Source organism: Cupressus sempervirens, chromosome 6 (genome assembly GCF_028749045.1).
Source record: "Cupressus sempervirens isolate cs-2001-9-10 chromosome 6, ASM2874904v1, whole genome shotgun sequence".
Taxonomy (NCBI): Eukaryota; Viridiplantae; Streptophyta; class Pinopsida; order Cupressales; family Cupressaceae; genus Cupressus; species Cupressus sempervirens.
The window spans coordinates 186,144,881-186,163,772 of NC_143123.1; the positions used below are offsets into that span (position 1 = coordinate 186,144,881).

General features: G+C 34.5%; 1 protein-coding gene across 3 annotated transcripts in view; it reads right to left on the bottom strand.

Moving 5' to 3' along the window:
• Positions 1-18,892, bottom strand: part of LOC149551870 (lysM domain receptor-like kinase 3) — a 70,006-nt gene that overhangs the window by 30,639 nt on the left and 20,475 nt on the right. For 2 of the 3 annotated variants that reach the window (XM_089787368.1, XM_089787369.1), the window contains exons 2-3: positions 16,171-16,257; positions 7,687-7,980 (exon numbers count right to left, since the gene is read on the bottom strand). In XM_089787368.1, the coding sequence (XP_089643494.1) occupies positions 7,687-7,980; positions 16,171-16,257 (381 nt within the window). The remainder of the gene's footprint in view (positions 1-7,686; positions 7,981-16,170; positions 16,258-18,892) is intronic. The other variant, XM_089787370.1, reaches the window with a different exon arrangement.

An 18,892-nucleotide genomic window follows, 5' to 3' on the forward strand; every position in this document is an offset into this window, starting at 1 on the left:
TTCAAGCTCTACAAACTAATGCAAACAATAAAGGAAAGAAGGATCAATTCAAATGGAAAAGAGGAAAGCGAATTCAACAAAACAACAAGGAATTCAACAAAACATACAAGAAAAGAGATTGGTCCAAAGTACAATGCTTCAAATGTGACAAATTTGGTCACACTCATAAAGTCTGTCCGGAATGGAAGAAAATTCAAGCAGCCCTAGCTGAAGTTAAGGATGAAAATGATGAAAATTTAGCATTCTATTTAGCCCTCTCAAGTGAACTTGACTCCAACAAAAATACATAGATAATAGACAATGGAGCATCTTGTCATATAACAAGCTTTAAAGACAAATTCTAAACTTTTGAAGGATACTCCTCTAAAGAAGTAACTATTGGGGATAATTCTACATCTCCAGTAAAAGAGATTGGATCATGTTCAATACAACTAAAAACAAGAATCACTCTTCAACTAAAGAATGTATTGTTTGTACCCAGTATAAACAGAAACTTGGTCTTAATCTCTGACCTTGCAGATTTAGGGTATTGAATTACATTCCAAGAGGATAAAGTACTATCCTGGCCCAAGAACTCCAACATTAAGAATGCAATAACCATAGGGTTCAGAAATGAAAGTTTGTACAAACTCTATAACCATCAAAATCTAGCTCTAATACTACTTCAAATACTAATATGTTTGTACAAACTCTATAACCATCAAATACTAATCAAATATGGCATAGAGGACTTGGACATCTCCATTTTCGTGCCTTACCATCCATAGAGGAAATAGTAACCGAGCTACCTAGTTTAAAACCTGATCATTCTGGAACTTGCAAAGGATGTGCTTTAGGTAAAAACACAAAAGGGTCCTTTCCCAAAAGTGAAACAGTGACTTGTGTGGTCGGATGTATCTACCTTCTCTAAGCGGAAGTCTATACTATGTAATTTTTATAGATGACTTCTCTAGGAAAACTTGGATTTACTTCCTTAAAGAATCAACTGAAGTGTTATCCAAATTCAAAGAGTTTAAAGCCCTAGTTGAAAACCAAACTGGAAAGAAAATCAAAACCCTAAGATCCAACAATGGGGGTAAATATATTTCAAAAAACTTCAAAGATTTCTGCATCACTGTTGGGATTAAGAGGGAGTTTTCTATACCATATAATCCTCAACAGAATAGAGTCGCAGGCAGGAAAAACAAATCTATTAAAGAATCAGTCAAAGCTATGATGCATGACAAAATCTCCACATCTCATTCTGCGTTGAAGCTTCTAACACCGCAATTTACATCCAAAATAGATGCCCTCATTCAATATTAGAAAACATAACTCCTGGAGAAGTATTGACAGGAAATAAGCCAGACTTAAGTCAACTAAGAATCTTTGGATGTCCTGTATACATTCATATTCCCAAGGAAAAGAGAACTAAACTAGAACCATCAGGAAAGAAAGGCATATTTATAGGATACAATGAATCATCAAAAGGCTAGAGAATATACGTCCTTGGACAAAGAACTACTGAAATCAATAGAGATGTAAAATTTGAAGAAGACATTGCTTTTAACCTCTCAAAGAACATTGATGAATCATACTCAGAACCAACTACCGAATTAGATGAGAATCCCCCAGTGGAGAATCAGGGGGAGATTGATTCAGGAAGTCTTGCACCTCCAAGTTCTAATACTGAAAATACTGAAAACCCTATCAATAAAAAGAGGCCACTTTGGGCAAAAAAAATGATAGAAGAAAATCAAGTAGAACCTCATGAGGTATTAAGCGAAAACAAGAGAACAAAGAGCTATTTGTGTTATGTTGGACAAATATCTGAACTCATCAAAACAGTACCTACAAGTGTTGAAGAAGCATTATGATGTCAACCTTGGAAAGATGCAATGATTGAAGAATATCAATCCATACTAACAAATGACATATGGGATGTTGTACCCAGACCTCAATAAATCAGTTGTCTCCTCCAAATGGTTATTCAAAATCAAGCATTCACCAGATGGTAGTATTGGAAAATACAAAGCCAAATTTGTAGCTCACGGATTTTCACAAAAGGAAGGAATAGATTATTTAGAAACCTTTGCTCCAATTGCTCGTTACACTTTTGTCAGAACCATCATAGCCATTGGAACATCCAAAGGGTGGAAGATAGACCAAATGGATATTAAAACTGCATTTCTAAACAGTGTAATCGAAGAAGTATACACTGAACAACCAAAAGGATTTGTCATCCATGACAAAAATTCCTATGTATGTAAACTAAAGAAAGCACTATATGGTCTTAAACAAGCCCCTAGGGCATGGTACGAAAGAATATACAATTATCTTTCAAAGTTAGGATACTCCAAAAATGAAGTTGATCCTAATATATATTTCAAAATAGTCGATGGTGTTATGATTATCCTTGTATTTTATGTTGATGACTTACTAATAACGGGTAAAGAACACCTTATAGCGAAATGCAAACAGGATCTAGCAGCTAAATTCGACATGAAAGATCTAGGACTTCTTCACTAAAGTATGGCAAAAGAAGTACATCTTTCTAAATCAAGTAAAATACATTGTTGACATCCTTCCTATGGAAGCAAATCTACATAAACTGAAGAATGATGGATTTGAATCGGAACCCATTGATCCCACTTACTACCAGAAAATTATCGGAGCACTGATATACTTGGTGAACACTCGTCCTAATATCTATTACACAACCAAAGCCTTAAGTCAATTCATGTGTGAGCCGAAGAAGATCCATCTCATGGCAGCCAAGCACATCTTATGATACTTACGTAATACAATTGGACTAGGTCTCAAGTATGATCAAGTTGAGATTAACCTTCATGGATATTATGATTCTGATTGGGCTGGCAACTTTATTGATCGTAAAAGTATTACAGGGTGTTGTTTCAGTCTTGGTTCAGCAATGATCTCTTAGTTTAGCAGAAAACAATCATCAATTGCCTTAAGCTCTACTAAAGCAGAGTATATAGCTACATCTATGGGAGCCATAGAAGTTGTGCGGTTAAAAAAATTACTAGTTGGATTATTTAGGAAGCCTTTAAAGCCTACAATCATGCATTGTGACAATCAAAGTTGCATCAAGTTGTCAGTGAATCCAATCTTCACAACAAATCAAAGCATATTGAAAATCCCTATCATTATATAAGAGATATGGTGGACAGAGATGTTCTCAAGTTAGAATACATCAGCACAAATGAACAAACAGCTGATATACTCACTAGATCTCTATCCAAGCCCAAATTGGAGTTTTCCAGAGGTAAACTTGGAATGATTCAATTATGATTGTAAATATTGAAATCAGATCTCAGTTTTGAAATATATATGTATATTCATATAAATTCTTAATTTAACTGTTACTATCTTATAGTTGCATTTGATATGTAATGAAAGGTGACAATCTTTCATTGACATATATATAAACAAAAGGTAACCATTGTAAGGTGACGATCTTATAAATGGTAGACCTGTTGTCATGGTAGACTACATTAAGTTGTTGTTTCGAAGTGCCAGATGTCATGGTAATGAACATATCATAATCAGACTTCACTAATTGTTGTCCCGGAGTGTCGGTGATTGTTATACTTGTCATAATATAGATCGTGACATTGTGATTTCTTGTTATCTGATAGACTACATTAAGTTGATGTCCCAGAGTGTCAGAAATCAGATAATCTATTCTCCTGATAAGTATCAATGAGATTGATACTAGTGCACATATCAAGAGAATATGAATTCCCTTGTTGATTCACTTCTCCCTCGCTAAGAGGGAGTGTTAAATTATAGCTTCAGTAGAAGTGAAGTATATATTACTTAAACACATGAATTTGTAATATATATATATATAATCATTCTTATCTCTGATATTAATTATATCCTTGATCATTCTTATGATGATATATATATATATATATATATCGTGCGGGCTGCATCTATCTTGTCTGAAATAGCTGCCAGCAGAATTTGTTAAGGTAAGCACATCTTAGTTAAAGTCCACGTAGGGACATGACCCTACGTGGCTCTTTGGCCACGTAGAGTCATGTCCCTACGGGGAGTTGACCCAAAGTTCATACAAATAAGAGGATGATGCTTAGGAAAGGAGATCAATAACAAAGGAAATCTCTGAATATCTATAGCAGCATTTGTTCAATTCAGAATTATATTACTGTCATCATATATATATATAAACACACAAGTATAATATGAACATCACTCTATCATATCAGAGTTTATAATAAGTGATATCAAAATTAATATATATATATTTCTCTATCAGAAGATCCTATCTACATTCACACGAAAAGACAATTGCAAAGATCCAAACAATTTTGAAGGATCTCCATGGAAGATAGAATAAGATCCATGCATTCTTCCTGAAGAACTAACTATTTTTGAACATAATGGATGAGCATATGCCCTTACAAGAGCATCTAGGAGAGATAAAGGACATCCAAGATCAGCTAGAAGCCATTGGTCAGAAAATGGAATAAGATGATATGGTAGTAATAACCCTAAAGAATCTACCTAAATCCTATGAGCACTTCATGGAACCGCTCAACACTACTAACACAAATGTTGACTTAAAGTTTCCAAACTTGTGCACCAAACTTCTGCAGCGAGACAGTTGGAAACAATAGTTTGGTAGCAGTATCACTTCATCCTCCTCTAAACAAGCCTTCGCAGCCAAATCCTTTCACAAAGATAAAGGCAAATCGCCATCAACTGCACCATAAAGGCTCTAGCTAGCCTCTGGATAGCTCAAAGAACAAGAAAGTTTAGTGTAACTACTACCACAAATTTGGCCACTTAATAAAGGACTGTCGGAATCAGATTGCTTATGAATAGTGGAAGCAGGGCATGTCTTAACCTATTCCAGTTATTCCTCTTACGTCTAATGTTGGTTCTTCTACTCTTCGGCCCAAATGGTGGGCTAGCCCATCAGTGATCTTTGTCCTAATGAGCTCATCGAGGGTAGATATTGTAGAGGCAAGAGCAAGCAGCAAAATAGAGTCAACTTTACTCTCATGGCCAACATTTGTGGTATTTTTGAGCCTCAACATATACTGAGGCTAAAGGGAAACCTGCATGGGAAAAGGCTATGAAAGTTGAGCATCATAGTTTTCTAAAGAATAACACTTTGATTCTTTTTTATCTTCCCCCATGGAAGAAGCACATTAGCTGCAAATGGGTGTCTAAAGTCAAGTACAAAACTAATGGAACCCATGACTAGTGTAAAGCTCGTCTCATTGCCAAGGAGTTCTCACAAAAAGAAGATATTGACTATGAGAAGACTTTTGCTCCTACAATCAAAATGAGTACCATACAACTCGTCCTTGCCTTAGCAACTTTGTTTGGTTGGAAAGTCCATCAGAGGGATGTTAATAATGTCTTCCTTAACGGTGAGTAGTAGGAAGAAGTCTACATAACGTAGTCTCCTGATTTCAAGGTTGTTGGAAAAGAATTTTAGTTGTGCAAACTACTGAAATCACTCTATGGCCTAAAACAAGCTCCTCGAGCTTGGTACATCAAAATTGACAAGTAGCTTATAGATAATAGTTTCCAAAGGAGTCCATCTTATTCTAATTTATATGTCAAAAACACTACCTCTTGTTCTCCATGTTGATGACCCAACTATCACTAGCAGGTCAACACTTTTGATTGAGCAGATCAAACAGAACTTGTCTCAATCTTTTGACATGACAAACTTGGGACTTCTACATTATTGTTTAGGTATGAAAGCTTGGCAAACTGAAGGTAGTATCTTCTTATCGTAGTCTAAATGTGCTTGTGTTCTATTTGACAAGTTTCAAATGCAAGACTCCAAACCTACATCCACACCTGTGGAGAAAGGGTTGAAGTTGACAGCCAAATTAGAATCGCCTATGGTGAATGAATCAACAATAAGGCAATTGGTGGGTGGTCTCGTCTACCTAACTACTACTAGGCCTGATCGCATTTTTGCAGTGAACTGCATTTCACACTTCATGACAACCCCCAAGGCTGATCATTTGGTAGTAGTGAAGCATATGTTGCATTATGAGAGGGACACTTCTCACTTTGGTCTTCTGTACAACAAAAGTCACAATACTATAGTTATTGGCTTTCATGACTCAGATTGGGAAGGATCCATTGATTACATAAAATCATCATCCGGGTATCTTTTCAGATTGGGGTTGGGTGCAGTCACATGGACTAGACAAGAAGAAGCATGTGATGGCTCTTTCCTTGACAGAAGCCGAGTATCAAGGAATAGTTAAGGCAGTTTGTGAGGCAGTTTAGCTTTGGAGGATGATTTCAAACATGCTGATGACTCAAGCAGATCCCCCTCCCTTGTACTATGACAATCAAGGGGTGCTCAAACTGGTCAAGAATCAGGTTTTCGAAGAGAGAACCAAGCATGTCAACCTTCATTGTCAAGCAGCTGATTGAAGACAGATCAGTTCAGTTGTTGCATGTTCCAATTGTGAATCAGACAACATATATTCTCGCCAAGTCTCTGAGCATGGACAAGCTTGTATAATTCAGAAGGCACCTTGGCGTAATTTATAGATTGACCATTAAGGAAGGGTATTAGAATAATATATTTCATAATAATTTTCTTATTCCTTATTTAATGATCAATATTGTAACTTATCTAAATATTAGATAGTTTCTAATTTACAATTGTTTCTTTATAGAAACATCTTCTTTGCAATTGCTATAAATGATAATTTGATCATTCATTCAATTATTTACCAAAACAACCTTCAGTTCATATTAGTTGTCTAACAGTCCATGTTAAAGGGAAACACCACACAATTGTCTCCATTGCAGCAGGATCTCAGCTTAAATACTTCCAAAGTATGCTTATAAAAGGGGGAAATATTAATACAAGACCTGCCATTTTCTTCTAAGCCTTCAAAAGAATGCCATACATGTAAAACTGGTTCCTTATAAGCCAGCATTGTTCTCATAGAACTTGAGCATCTCGAATGAAACAGACAGAAGCAAGGTGACTATTGTGAGAATCCTATAATTCTAGAAAGATACAAGCACAAAACAGCATACAAGGTATAGGAAGAAGCAGCAGGTATTACAAGTCCAAGACGCACTGAAAACAAATGAAAGAAAAGGCGTAAGTGGACTTTAACATGTACAGATAATGAACAAAATCAGTTGCTACCTTTGAGAATAATTAAATTAGGAATAAGGTTTCCCTATATATGTACAGCTTAGTATTTCTCATAGATTATAGAAAGTTGGTATATGCATTTGTCCAACTAGGGCAATATGTGGCTTACCAATTGGAAAATACAGATTAAGACTTCACCCTGGTCTTTACAGGTTGGTATTTGTCCCCATCAATAGAAAAGTATCATATCTGACTATGTTTATAGATGACACTGAAGATTGAACTTAATTATTAATGTTGAATATTGTAGCCCTAAACCTTCTGGCCATTTTGAAGTCCCTGTCCATAAATTCTTTGGGTGAAATCAGTCATACACTTGAAAGGCCATATTAACCTCCAAGTTTCCAACAGAAGATATATGTCCATTAAGTTTCTCCATTCAAAACTTGCAATAACCAAGAAGGGAAGCCTATAAATAAAAACAAGCAGGAACAGTACCACATTTTGACTGATTCAACATTTAGCCAATTATTCATTTCAAGTAAAAGAGAAACGGAATATTTTCATACCTCTTGAGAGGCTTATCTGGCGATTACTGGACACATTAGGACTGATGTCATCCCCCTTCCCACAGAGAGAACCCCTTGATGGAAGACAAGAGCCTGACCTACAGAGAATGGGATGTTTTTCTATGTCTTTTACATTGTGATTTTTGGCTTCCCCATATTTGGTTTTTTGACAACACGCCAACTTATGCCTTAAAATCCACATTAGCACAACAGCAAGAATCAAAAGCAAAACAATTCCAACTAAGCCCAGTATCCATCCCAGCGAGAATCTGCTTGATATATCCTTCGGAACTCCTGCAGTAGCAGTATAATCAATTTGATTCAGTGCTTTGTCAGACATAGTATCATAGGGTTCATTCTACAAGGCAAAGAGTACCATTTCATGTTAAAAATATGTTTACCAGCAGAAAGTAAAGAGAAAAAAATGAAGTAACTTCCAAGAAGAAAGTTGAAACACAATCATCAACATATTAAGATTCAAAATCAACATGATTGAGTACATATTATAAAGCTCCATCAAGTCGTTTATTACTGCAAATAAAATCCATCAACCAGCTGAGTTATAAAAGCCTCCCCAATATCTGAGAAAATACTATATAATTTCACTTATGGACTGCCCCATCATGAGTGTTAAAGACAAATTCTGTAGAATAATATAATGCTTATTTTCATTGCAGCTTTCACCAGAGAAGCAAGTCCATCCAGATCACCATGTCAGAGATTGCTTATACTCTTCATAAATCACCTAGCAGTTTTTCAAAGACCTCAGATTGTGCTTCTATACATCCATAAAAAAGACTTAAATCATTAATCCTACCAAATGTAGAAACCAAAAAAAACGCATTAACAAGAAAGTGTGTATAAATTAAGTCTATGATTGTTAGTATACTCCTTTGTGTAATTCAAAAGATGTGTCCTTAAGAAGCATATTATCTGATTCTTTACTTTTTTACTTAAATGCTCCTCTGTTTTTGACATTTTCATTCTATATACCTTTTGGGTATTGTTCTTTCCATTACTGTCAATCTCCTTTTGCTATAGGGTTATAGAGGCACTGAAAAGTTTAAAATTAGGATGGCTTCAAATGCATTTTCGTATTGGTGTTTTTAACACTTTGAATGGAACACAGAATGCTACATTGTTTATCTGGTCTACTGGATACAAAGCCCTGTTCATGTTAAAAAATATAGAAGTCCTTACAAAGGTAATGATGAATTATCTAAAACCCAATATAAAACAGCATTTAACTCACTGTAAACAGAGATAAAATTATGAAAAGGAATATAAAAACTGTGCTTTCCTTTGCCATACAAGATTGGAGATGGGGTATGACTGTGCCTGTCTGGATATATATCTTACGTGGCTGCACCTGTTTTGGATATGCCTCAAATATAACAATCTTGTAACTGTACTCTAACTGGATATCACACAAAAGAAACTAATTTACTGAATCCATATCCATTGATAGAGGTACAAGGTCAAAACGCTCAGGGTTCAACAAACATAGGTAAGAATTAGTTTCAAAAACATAATTAAAAATCAGGATATGCTACCAATATCACAAGTGAAACCTACATCCCAATTATGATCCTTTTGTAACTATTCACCATAGGATCATAAATCCTCAAAAAATCCCTTTTTTATCGAATTTAAAAAATCCCTGGTCAAAATGATATTTTCTCTAAAAAAGTGTGCTTTAAACCATAATTTTCAACAATTTTTATAGGTTTTAACCACAAAAAAATTCTACCAAAAAACATTTACTGTCAACCGACTTGAAACCAAACCCTAGTGACAAGAAATAGCTATTCAATCATGTAGTTTCGCTGATATTAGTACAGACCTAAGACTAGCTATCAGAATATGCTTCACCATAAAAGATTCGCCAGATTTTATCAAGTTGGAGAGACAAATCAAGGGAAACAACTTTGAATACCAGATTTTATCAAGTTGGAGAGACGAATCAAGGGAAACAACCTTGAATGGACATATATTTCTAATAAATGATAAGGATGCTATAGTAGAGATATGTTCTTCCGTATGGTTCTACATTTGATATTAAGGAGAATAAAACAGAATGGTTACAAGATGAGCTGTTATTTTCCTTATCATTCCACACTAATGTCATTTGCCTTAGGCTTGTAGTAAATCTTTCCACGTATATAAATCCAAAGACACAATTTAGACAGAAATAGTAGACAATATCATAAATAGTAAGTAAGGCTTCAATTTGATTTTTCAAACATATATGAAGTTATGAACCTTAAGACTACTTGCCAAAAGTAAATATACAAAGCCAGAATAAACTAATATGAAACTCTATTGGTTTGATATCCAAACTAACAAGGTTATTTTTCTTGGAATTCTTGTGATACTGGCTATTCTGAATATATTTAACATTTATGACTTCTATTGTAAACAATAATGCCAAGGTGGTTGTTTAGATCATCAAGGTCAGGTTGGGACAGATTTTATTTTCAAATGCTAACAGAGCGTGATGATTTGGTTCTTCAATTTGACACTAGGCATCAAGTTTTAATGTCAAGTGGGTAGAAGATAACAATTGCATAATAAGGTGGTAAGAAGAGTATATACATAACAATATAGACATTATTTCACCGGAAGCATAAGGGTTCCCATCAGAAAGATAAATATCAGTTCGTACTTTGTAGTGCTGAAAAAAAAAACTATACCAATATATTATATCAAAATGAAGGATGATGTTTTTATATTTAAATTTCTTATATATTTATTATTCTACAGGCTCAATGCCTTGTTAGTTATTAAGAATGACTGCTTAAATGTGTTTCTTGCAGTTGTTAGTGAACTACATTCCATTTAGGATCATCTCATACATGGAGGTTCACAAGGCCTGCAAGGAGAACAATAGCTGTACATGAATACTTTAGGTGTACAGTGTATCATTCTATGCATGTTAAATTGGTCTCAGGAAAACTAGCACATGGCCTTGAGAGAAGTCATCCCCTAGTAGTCCAAATAGATTTCGGGACAAACTGCCCCACTGAAAGGGGATGTTCCTCATGCTTTGATTTTTCTCTGAAAATTGTAGAAATTAATTTCTCAACTCAAAGTCCGTCAATATTTTTAACTCTACTTATACACAAAATCAAGGAAAGTTTACTAGGTATAATAACAGCTAATATTATAACTCAAATAGTTGCTCTCTTCTTTTGTACTAGCAGGTCTTTATTATCTAATAAAAAATATTTAACACTTACTTTGCTGTTTTACAAACCTGTTGAAATAGGTAGAAGTAAGACTGGGAATAATTCATATCATTTAGTCTTTTGCGATGTAATTTCTGTTTCAAAGCATTTTCTAGGACTCTATCCCAAGCTATTGATTCAAAACCTATTGAGTAGAACTCTCTAATTCTTTCCTTTGTCATATGATTTCCTTTCCACACTCTTAATATAGTTCTCTTCCACACTATTCTAGAAATTGCAAGTACTGTTAAATCACAAATTTGAATTAGTTGAATCATGGTTTATAATTTATTATGTCTGCTGAGAAAAGAAAACTGTAAAATTAAACCACTTATTCTCAATGAGAATATTTCATATCATTTATAGTCTTTTGAGATGTAAAATTCTGTTTCAAAAGCCATTTCTTACTCTATCATGAGCTACTTGATTCAAAACCTACTAAGTCGAACTCTGCAATTTCTTCCTGTGTCATTGATGAAAATATTGTCATTGATGTCAAAGATGAACAAAACTTAGCATCATCAATGTAAAAGGAACAGGTTGAAGAATATGAAGGTGACTTACAGTTTAATGAGCGTACAACAGTCCAAACAGAACCAGTGGTATATGAGAAGGCAAAGCATTATAAATTAACATGCAGCAGTGTTTACAACATTGTTCATCATAAAAAAATATTGAGAGATATATATGGATGGAAGTGTTACAAATGTAAATGGCGGAAAATTTGAATGAATTAATCAGAGATCAAACTGATCTATATATACAAAGAGGAGAGTCGAATAGAATAGAAACATTCTATTCTAGACTATACTAAATATTAGAAACATTCTAATATTTACAGAGATATAATAAGATACAATAGTGAGCATTAAAAGGAAACATGAAGGTTATTTTAATACCCCCCCTTAATGCTCAATCTATTTACTACACCAATAGATCCCCTGAATTTAACAAACTTGTCAGGACCAAGGGGTTTAGTGAAAATATCTGCTGATTGCTCTGAGGTAGGAACATAGCGTAACTGAATAGATCCATCTTCTACTAATTGTCGGATGTAATGGCAATGAAGCTCGATGTGCTTGGTTCGTTCATGACACACTGGGTTCTTGGCAAGTTTGAGTACGCCCTGATTGTCTGAAAACAAAGAAGTCGGACCTACTTGAGGAATATGCATATCTGCAAGCATCTGCTGGAGCCAAACTGCTTCACAAGCTGCCTTGACAGCTCCTCTATATTCTGCTTTTGTAGAGGAGAGTGCATGTGCCTGTTGCTTCTTACTGGTCCAAGTAATTGCTGCAGATCCGATACTAAACACATAGCCAGAAGTAGATTTCCTATCATCAACTGAGCCGGCCCAATCGGAATCAGAGAATGACCCAGAAGAGAGCTCGAAAAACCCAGAAGGAATCTTCTGTCGTTTTCTGGATCCGCTGGCTCGAAAATTGAGGCACAAAAATCAAGGCACCCAGAAAAAACGGACGACAACCCAGTTAGCTCTCGAAAAACCCACCAAGAATCTGCAAACAAAATATTTTTTTCGACCCCAAAAATTAGGGTTTCGAAAAAAAACGGCCCTGGCTGAAAAAGGCTTGAAAAAACTTCAGATTTCTTGATAAAAAATGGCAGATTTTTCTTCAAGGATCGATGTGCATGGACGAATGGGGCTAGAGTGTGCTGAACAAACATAGGCAGACCCGAGTTCGAGAATTTCTCTAGGCCAAAAACCCTAAGCGGGTTTTAGAGAAATTCAACAGAAAAAATTTTGAAAAAATTTAAACAAATAATTTCACAAAGAAATTATAAATTTTTTCGAAAAAATTTAAGTAATAGCTCTGATACCATGTTACAAGATTCAAGAAGAGTTGGCAGATTAACGGATTTCCGGATGATTCATTGATTAACAGAGGAACAAATGTGTTCCTTATAAAGAATTACAAGGACGTTGTTTCTTTCTAAAAGAAACAACGTAGACTAAAGACGGAATTAGAAACAAAACTAGAGACAGGATAGGAAACATTCCTATCTGGACTGAAGAAAAAAGAGACAGGATAGGAAACATTCCTATCTAGACTGAAAATCGGACTACAGACAAGTAGTTGACTATTATAGAAAGTATAAGATATTATCTTAATAGGAAGTAGTATGAAGAAATGGCATATACAAACAAAGGAATTGAATGGAATTGGAATGATTCATTAGAAACTATACAAATATGATAATATGTTAGCAAAGATAAATCATTGAAAGGAAAGAGTTGACGGCAAGAGTAATGAAAAGAAGCCCGACAAACATGAACCGGTGATGAATGTTAAGTAGCCCTGATTGCTTGAAGCTGCAATGAATTCTTAGTATTGAAGACCCAGTAAAAACATCAGAAAATTCATAAGAGATGGTTGTTTCACAACAACAATAGTCCTTGCTGTGATGTTAAATTAAATAAATCATTTTTCAAATATGATGTGTGATTTGGAGGAAGATACGATTCAAGATATGAAGCCCGATAATCTGACATCTCTCCATGCTAATACCAATCAATGATGAATCATTCGAAATAACTTACCCTACAAAAATATAGAGGCACAATTCATATCTATTGTATATGTATATGTTTCAGAATATACAATTATAAAAGTTCTAAGTCTATATCATGCAGCGATAAGTATTATAAGTCTTTCACAGGGATACATATTTCATGGCATGTTCGAATCACAAATAAAATTGCCATTAATCAAAGAGGAGCCGTCAGAATTCAAGGATGTATATCACAAACAGTTGTGATTAATAAGAATAAGACGGCAATAATAAAATGAACAGGAGTTTAGACAGCAATAAGAGATGGCATATTGAAAGCAATTGCAAGTAACGTTATGTGTGTGTTGTCAATACATCAGACAAATAAAACAAAGGAAGGATATTATGTTCATGCCATTCAATTAAAATGGAGACAAAAATACTGTACAGAAATAATGGTGCGATTATGAAAGACAAGTGTGGATGGGAATAAAATCATTATAAAAACAGAGGCTGTGATAAGACAGAGATTAAGAAGATAAAATCAGTGAGATACAAAATTATCGAGAGGTGTGGTATTAGGTGTAGTTTCTAATTAAAGTCCCATAATAGAGAAGAAGACACGATTAAATGAAGAGGCATTATTATAAACTAAAACATTAAAGGTTGAAATTCTAATAAGGCGTCTCTTCAGTCAAGAGACGCGACTTTTATTGAAACAAACAAGATATAAAGAACAAATTTTATTGTTTGAAAATAAGGGAGGAGGAGAAGTAGTAAAACAGAATATATATGAGGAAAAGGGCAGAGCAGTGAAAGAAAAGAGAGTGGAAAATATTCAGATGTATACTATAAGTATGTGAAAATAATACAAAAGAAATTAAGTAAGAAAGATTGCTGCTCTGATAGAGGATAGAAAGAAGGATTATCTAGATGTATTAGTGGAGAAATTTTGTAATCAAACCGAAAGAATATTACATCGCTGTGAGAACCATTAGAAGATTGTGTTTTCAAATTGGTGAAAGAAATATAGCAGATTCAGTGAAGAGATTTATAAATTATCCATCATCAATTGGGCAAGCAACATTATCAAGGTGGAAGAGAAGTTTGAGTGCAGTGGGTCAGTGCTCACAAAGACAAGCAGAGGGAGTTGCAGCTTCCTGTAGGTTGGAGCCTACGAAGTGTAGGAGTTGGAGCTTCCAGTGAGTTGGTGCTCATAAACATAGAGGTCGTAGCCTCTAGTAGGTCATTGCCTACAAAATCTTTGTAAAAGATCAAAGTTTATATAAAAGCATTTATTATTGTGGTTTTCTCCCGCATTGGGTTTCCAGGTAATTCATTGTGTCATTGTGTTCATGTGCATAATTATTTATTTCAGCATTTGAAGTTATTGTTTGGATCAAAGTTTTCAATTGGCAAAATTGTTAATATACTGATTCACCCAGTATATTCGTGTGCTCTTCAGTCATATGATTTCCTTTTCACACTCTTAATATAGTTCTCTTCCACACCATTCTAGAAATTATAAGTACTATTAAATCACTTATTTGAACCAGTTTATTCCTTTTTGTAATTTATGATGTCTACTCAGCAAACTGTTATTTCAATGTCTATCCGGAGTTTGAGGATTTGAGATCCTTGAGGCCAACTTTGATAGTCGCGAAGGTTGAATGACTCAGGAGAGGCTCCAAACTAGGAGCTTCATCATCCGGACCTGCAGCCCTCTACCATAGCTCTATTTGTAGTAGCAATAGCCATTGGTTACTTCTGATTTTTTGGTGATTTGTGCTTAGTTTATACATTGACTTGGTACAAACTATATTGTAATTGAAATTTTTTCAGTCTAATCCTCTAATTATTATTTAAGCAATGTGAATGTTTTGTGCAATGCAATGTAATCAGCGATATGTATATATACGACAAAAACCTATTTTCTAAAGTTTGGCAGTTAAACCCTCCATTTTGTTTGCTCTCTATATCTCTATGTTATATAAATGCCCCCTTTAATTTTTTTTTAAATGTAGTCTGTCTTTTTTTGACAAGTTTATACATTTTTTGTTAAATTCTTTTTTTTTTCAAAAATTCATTTACTTTTTGATTTGCTTGTTTTCTCCAAATGATTTTTGTTGCTGTTGATCACTATTCACTTCTGCATGGAAAAATAATAAATAACTCCAATCTGTTGATAGCATCCTTACCTTCCTTCCTCTCTCTGCAATTAAATAAAGAATGAATAACTATGATATAATTATAATACAATAATGCCTTTGAGTAAATTTACCAATTAGGCATCATCAAGATCATGACTGTAGGGGATTTACATAGGAAATGGACAGTCCTAAGTGCTAGCCATAATCAATAAAACTGATGGCTGATATTACAAGTTGGATTGTCATGTGTACAATTCTATGACATTTAAGTTACTGCAAAACAGTTCCCATAACTGTGCATATGTATATAGGGTGTATCTCTGTCTCTATCTATGTCTGTGAGGGGAAAAATATTTTTAAGACATTATTTGTAGCTTTTCAACATATAGGGATAGCCTTGTTTGATACAAACTAATAAAATTATGTTTAAGATTTATAATATGTAGTTTTGCAACATAGAGATAGTCTATTTCAATGCAAACTCTTGAATAAGTGTTCTATGATTTTACTACTTAAATTTTACTTTTGTTATAGTATGCAATTATTGATTCATGCAATAAATTTTAGAACCATCTGAGCTTCTGATGTAATATTACCTTGATCTGAGGCCACAGAATGAAAAGTTGCAGATGGAGAAGGGGTTGGAGCAATATGTTCTTGGACGCGATATGGAACTCCAGGAACTGTAGAGGAGATAACATCAAATGGTCAATACACAATAAAATCGGCCTTTGATCAAAGAAAATCATAATTTTTTTCTTCAAAAATTATATAGGGTAAAATGCACAGCACAGTAAGTGAAAAATGGAAGACAAAATGCTAGTTATTTGAATTTGAGAAACTACTAAATCGTATTTTCCTTCATGGATGACAATAGATTATTTATATCACTAACAAACTCGCCAACTACTTGCTACACTCACAATTACTCGCAAGTTTCTGCTACAGACAACAGAATTTGCCCATGATTTGTGTGATCAGTCTGCCGCACAAATTCACGAGTATTTTGTGAGTGACTTGATATGCATTTATCAAGACTGACTCAGATTTAGTGAGTCTGACAAGAGAATGTCTCAAAAAACCCTTATTTTGTCATTTTCTTTAGCATTTTTTACCTCAACAGCATGAATTGGTTGCCAAATGACCTGGAAGGATTTATCAAAAGTGAAATTTTTTTGAAAAATGCCATGAGCATTTAAAGCCGCTATGGCCTTGAAGACATTAAGACTCCAAGAGGGTCATTGCTCCTCAACCCAGCTGGGGGCTGCTGCATTCAAACTCTAATTCTGGTCTTAAAAAGAAAAAAGAACAATTAGGGTGCGCTGGATGGAAAAAAACAATGTTTTCCCCCTTTATTTGGCTTGAAATGACAAAAAACAGCATCTTTTCCCTTTTTATTTTAATTTTTATAAATAGTTCAGCAATTTCCAATTTCCCTCACTTTTACGAAGTAATTGAATTCTAATTATACTTCTGTTTTTCTAGGTCAAATCGAATTTCAAGTGATGCTAATTAAATGAAAAATAGCACGTGTTCTCTAAATTCATTCTTTATGTTTTATTCTATTATTTAAGTTTATTTTGTGTATTTGCATAATTTAATTTTATTTGCCGAGTTTTTCAATGAATTCAAGTCTGATTCAAACTATAGGTCTGCTAAATTTCAGCCCAGTTAGGGATTATGAACTATAATTTATTATGTTTTTAGGAAGAACTGTGCAAAAAGGGCCTATTCAAATACTAAGGTAAAATGAATAACAGCCAATTTTGCAAGTGCAATTTAAATGGAGTGCCATTCCATCCACAGATAAGATAAAAAAACAGTCCCCATAATAACACTGTAAACAGACCAATTGTAAAAACTTTTTAAAGCCAAGAAATTGTCTAAAAATGGAAAAAGGATACAATATCAACATGAAAACCTTGTTCAATGTGACAGAACAACGTGTAACACATCTTAAATCTTTCTTTACGCTCTTGTTGAGGCTCCTCTTTATCCTCCGTGTTGTTTTCTAGTGTCAACAATCTTATGGGATTTAAGCGCCTTGTACAATTTGTTTTTACCATCTTTCTTTCACCTCCTTCAAATTTTAAAGTGATTTCAACGTGTGCAGATTACAAAGATTATTTCAGATGGAACAAATGTGACAATTACTAAGAACCAAAATAAACACCAACAACAAATAGAATACACAAGACACTATATTGATACCCATTTATTCTGCAAGGTTGCATGCTCCAAAAATTGATACGCAGAATAATGTAAGTTTTATTTTATATGAAATCGACAGAAAATGTTTAGAATCTCGTATGTTATAATTTAGCATGTTACATTTTGCATAACTGCTTGGCAAGGTCTTGATTTTTGTTCCACGAACCATTAAATCAAACCCAAGGGCTTGATATAAGGGGAAGATCCTCAGTTAGAAAGCTCTCAAAGGTGTCCATCAACATGCCAGTCATTTATTGTAGGTTTAGGCAGCAAAGCAAGTATTTGTTTGGTAGGTCTAGGAGGTCTATTTTCACAAGTTTACTCTGTGCATCAATTTCAAATCTACAGCCATCAAAATCAATTTCCACAGATTTAAAAGTCAGCTGAGGTGTAAACAGTTTTAAAAAAAAAATCAAATATCAATCATCTTAGTCAATTCAAATTCCAAAAACCAAGTATCAGTCATCTGTCATTTCCATTTCCAATTTTGAAATACTCATTTATTATTTGCTATTTCATTTTGCTGTTAGGTCTTCACACCATTGCCCCATTACAATGGCGACCCCCTCCTTTTTGCTTTGTAGATTATTGATATGTTTGCTTAGTCCTACTTTGGCGGTGTTTTGCAAGTCTCAAGTAGTTGATGGGGTGAAAGCTAGGATGTCCAGTTCACCTATACTGGCTTCTGGACCAGGTAAAGTTCAAACCAGTACCTGGTCCTGGTACAGTTCAACTGCTGGTCCGGGCAGGTTCGATTTTTTGTCACCAAGTTCAAACCAGATGGTCAGCCATTCGTACCTGAGCAGATCAGCCACCTGCAGTTTGAACTGACGTCGAATTGCGTTGAACTAGGACTTGTGAACATTTTTTGAGTCTTTTTTTCCAAAATTTATAAAATTTTGACATCCACAACCCTAAAACGTGGATATGAAAGGCTTATGCTGACTTCTCATTCTCATTTGTGGTGTGCAAATAGGTTATTTGTCTTGAGAAAGAGCAAATAAGTGGTTGAGCACAAATTCGGTTGTGCGGGAGGAGTTGGTTGATTTGTGGACCTTCTTCAAGTGTTTGTGCCTCATTCCTAAACCTTTGCAAGCTTCCAATGAA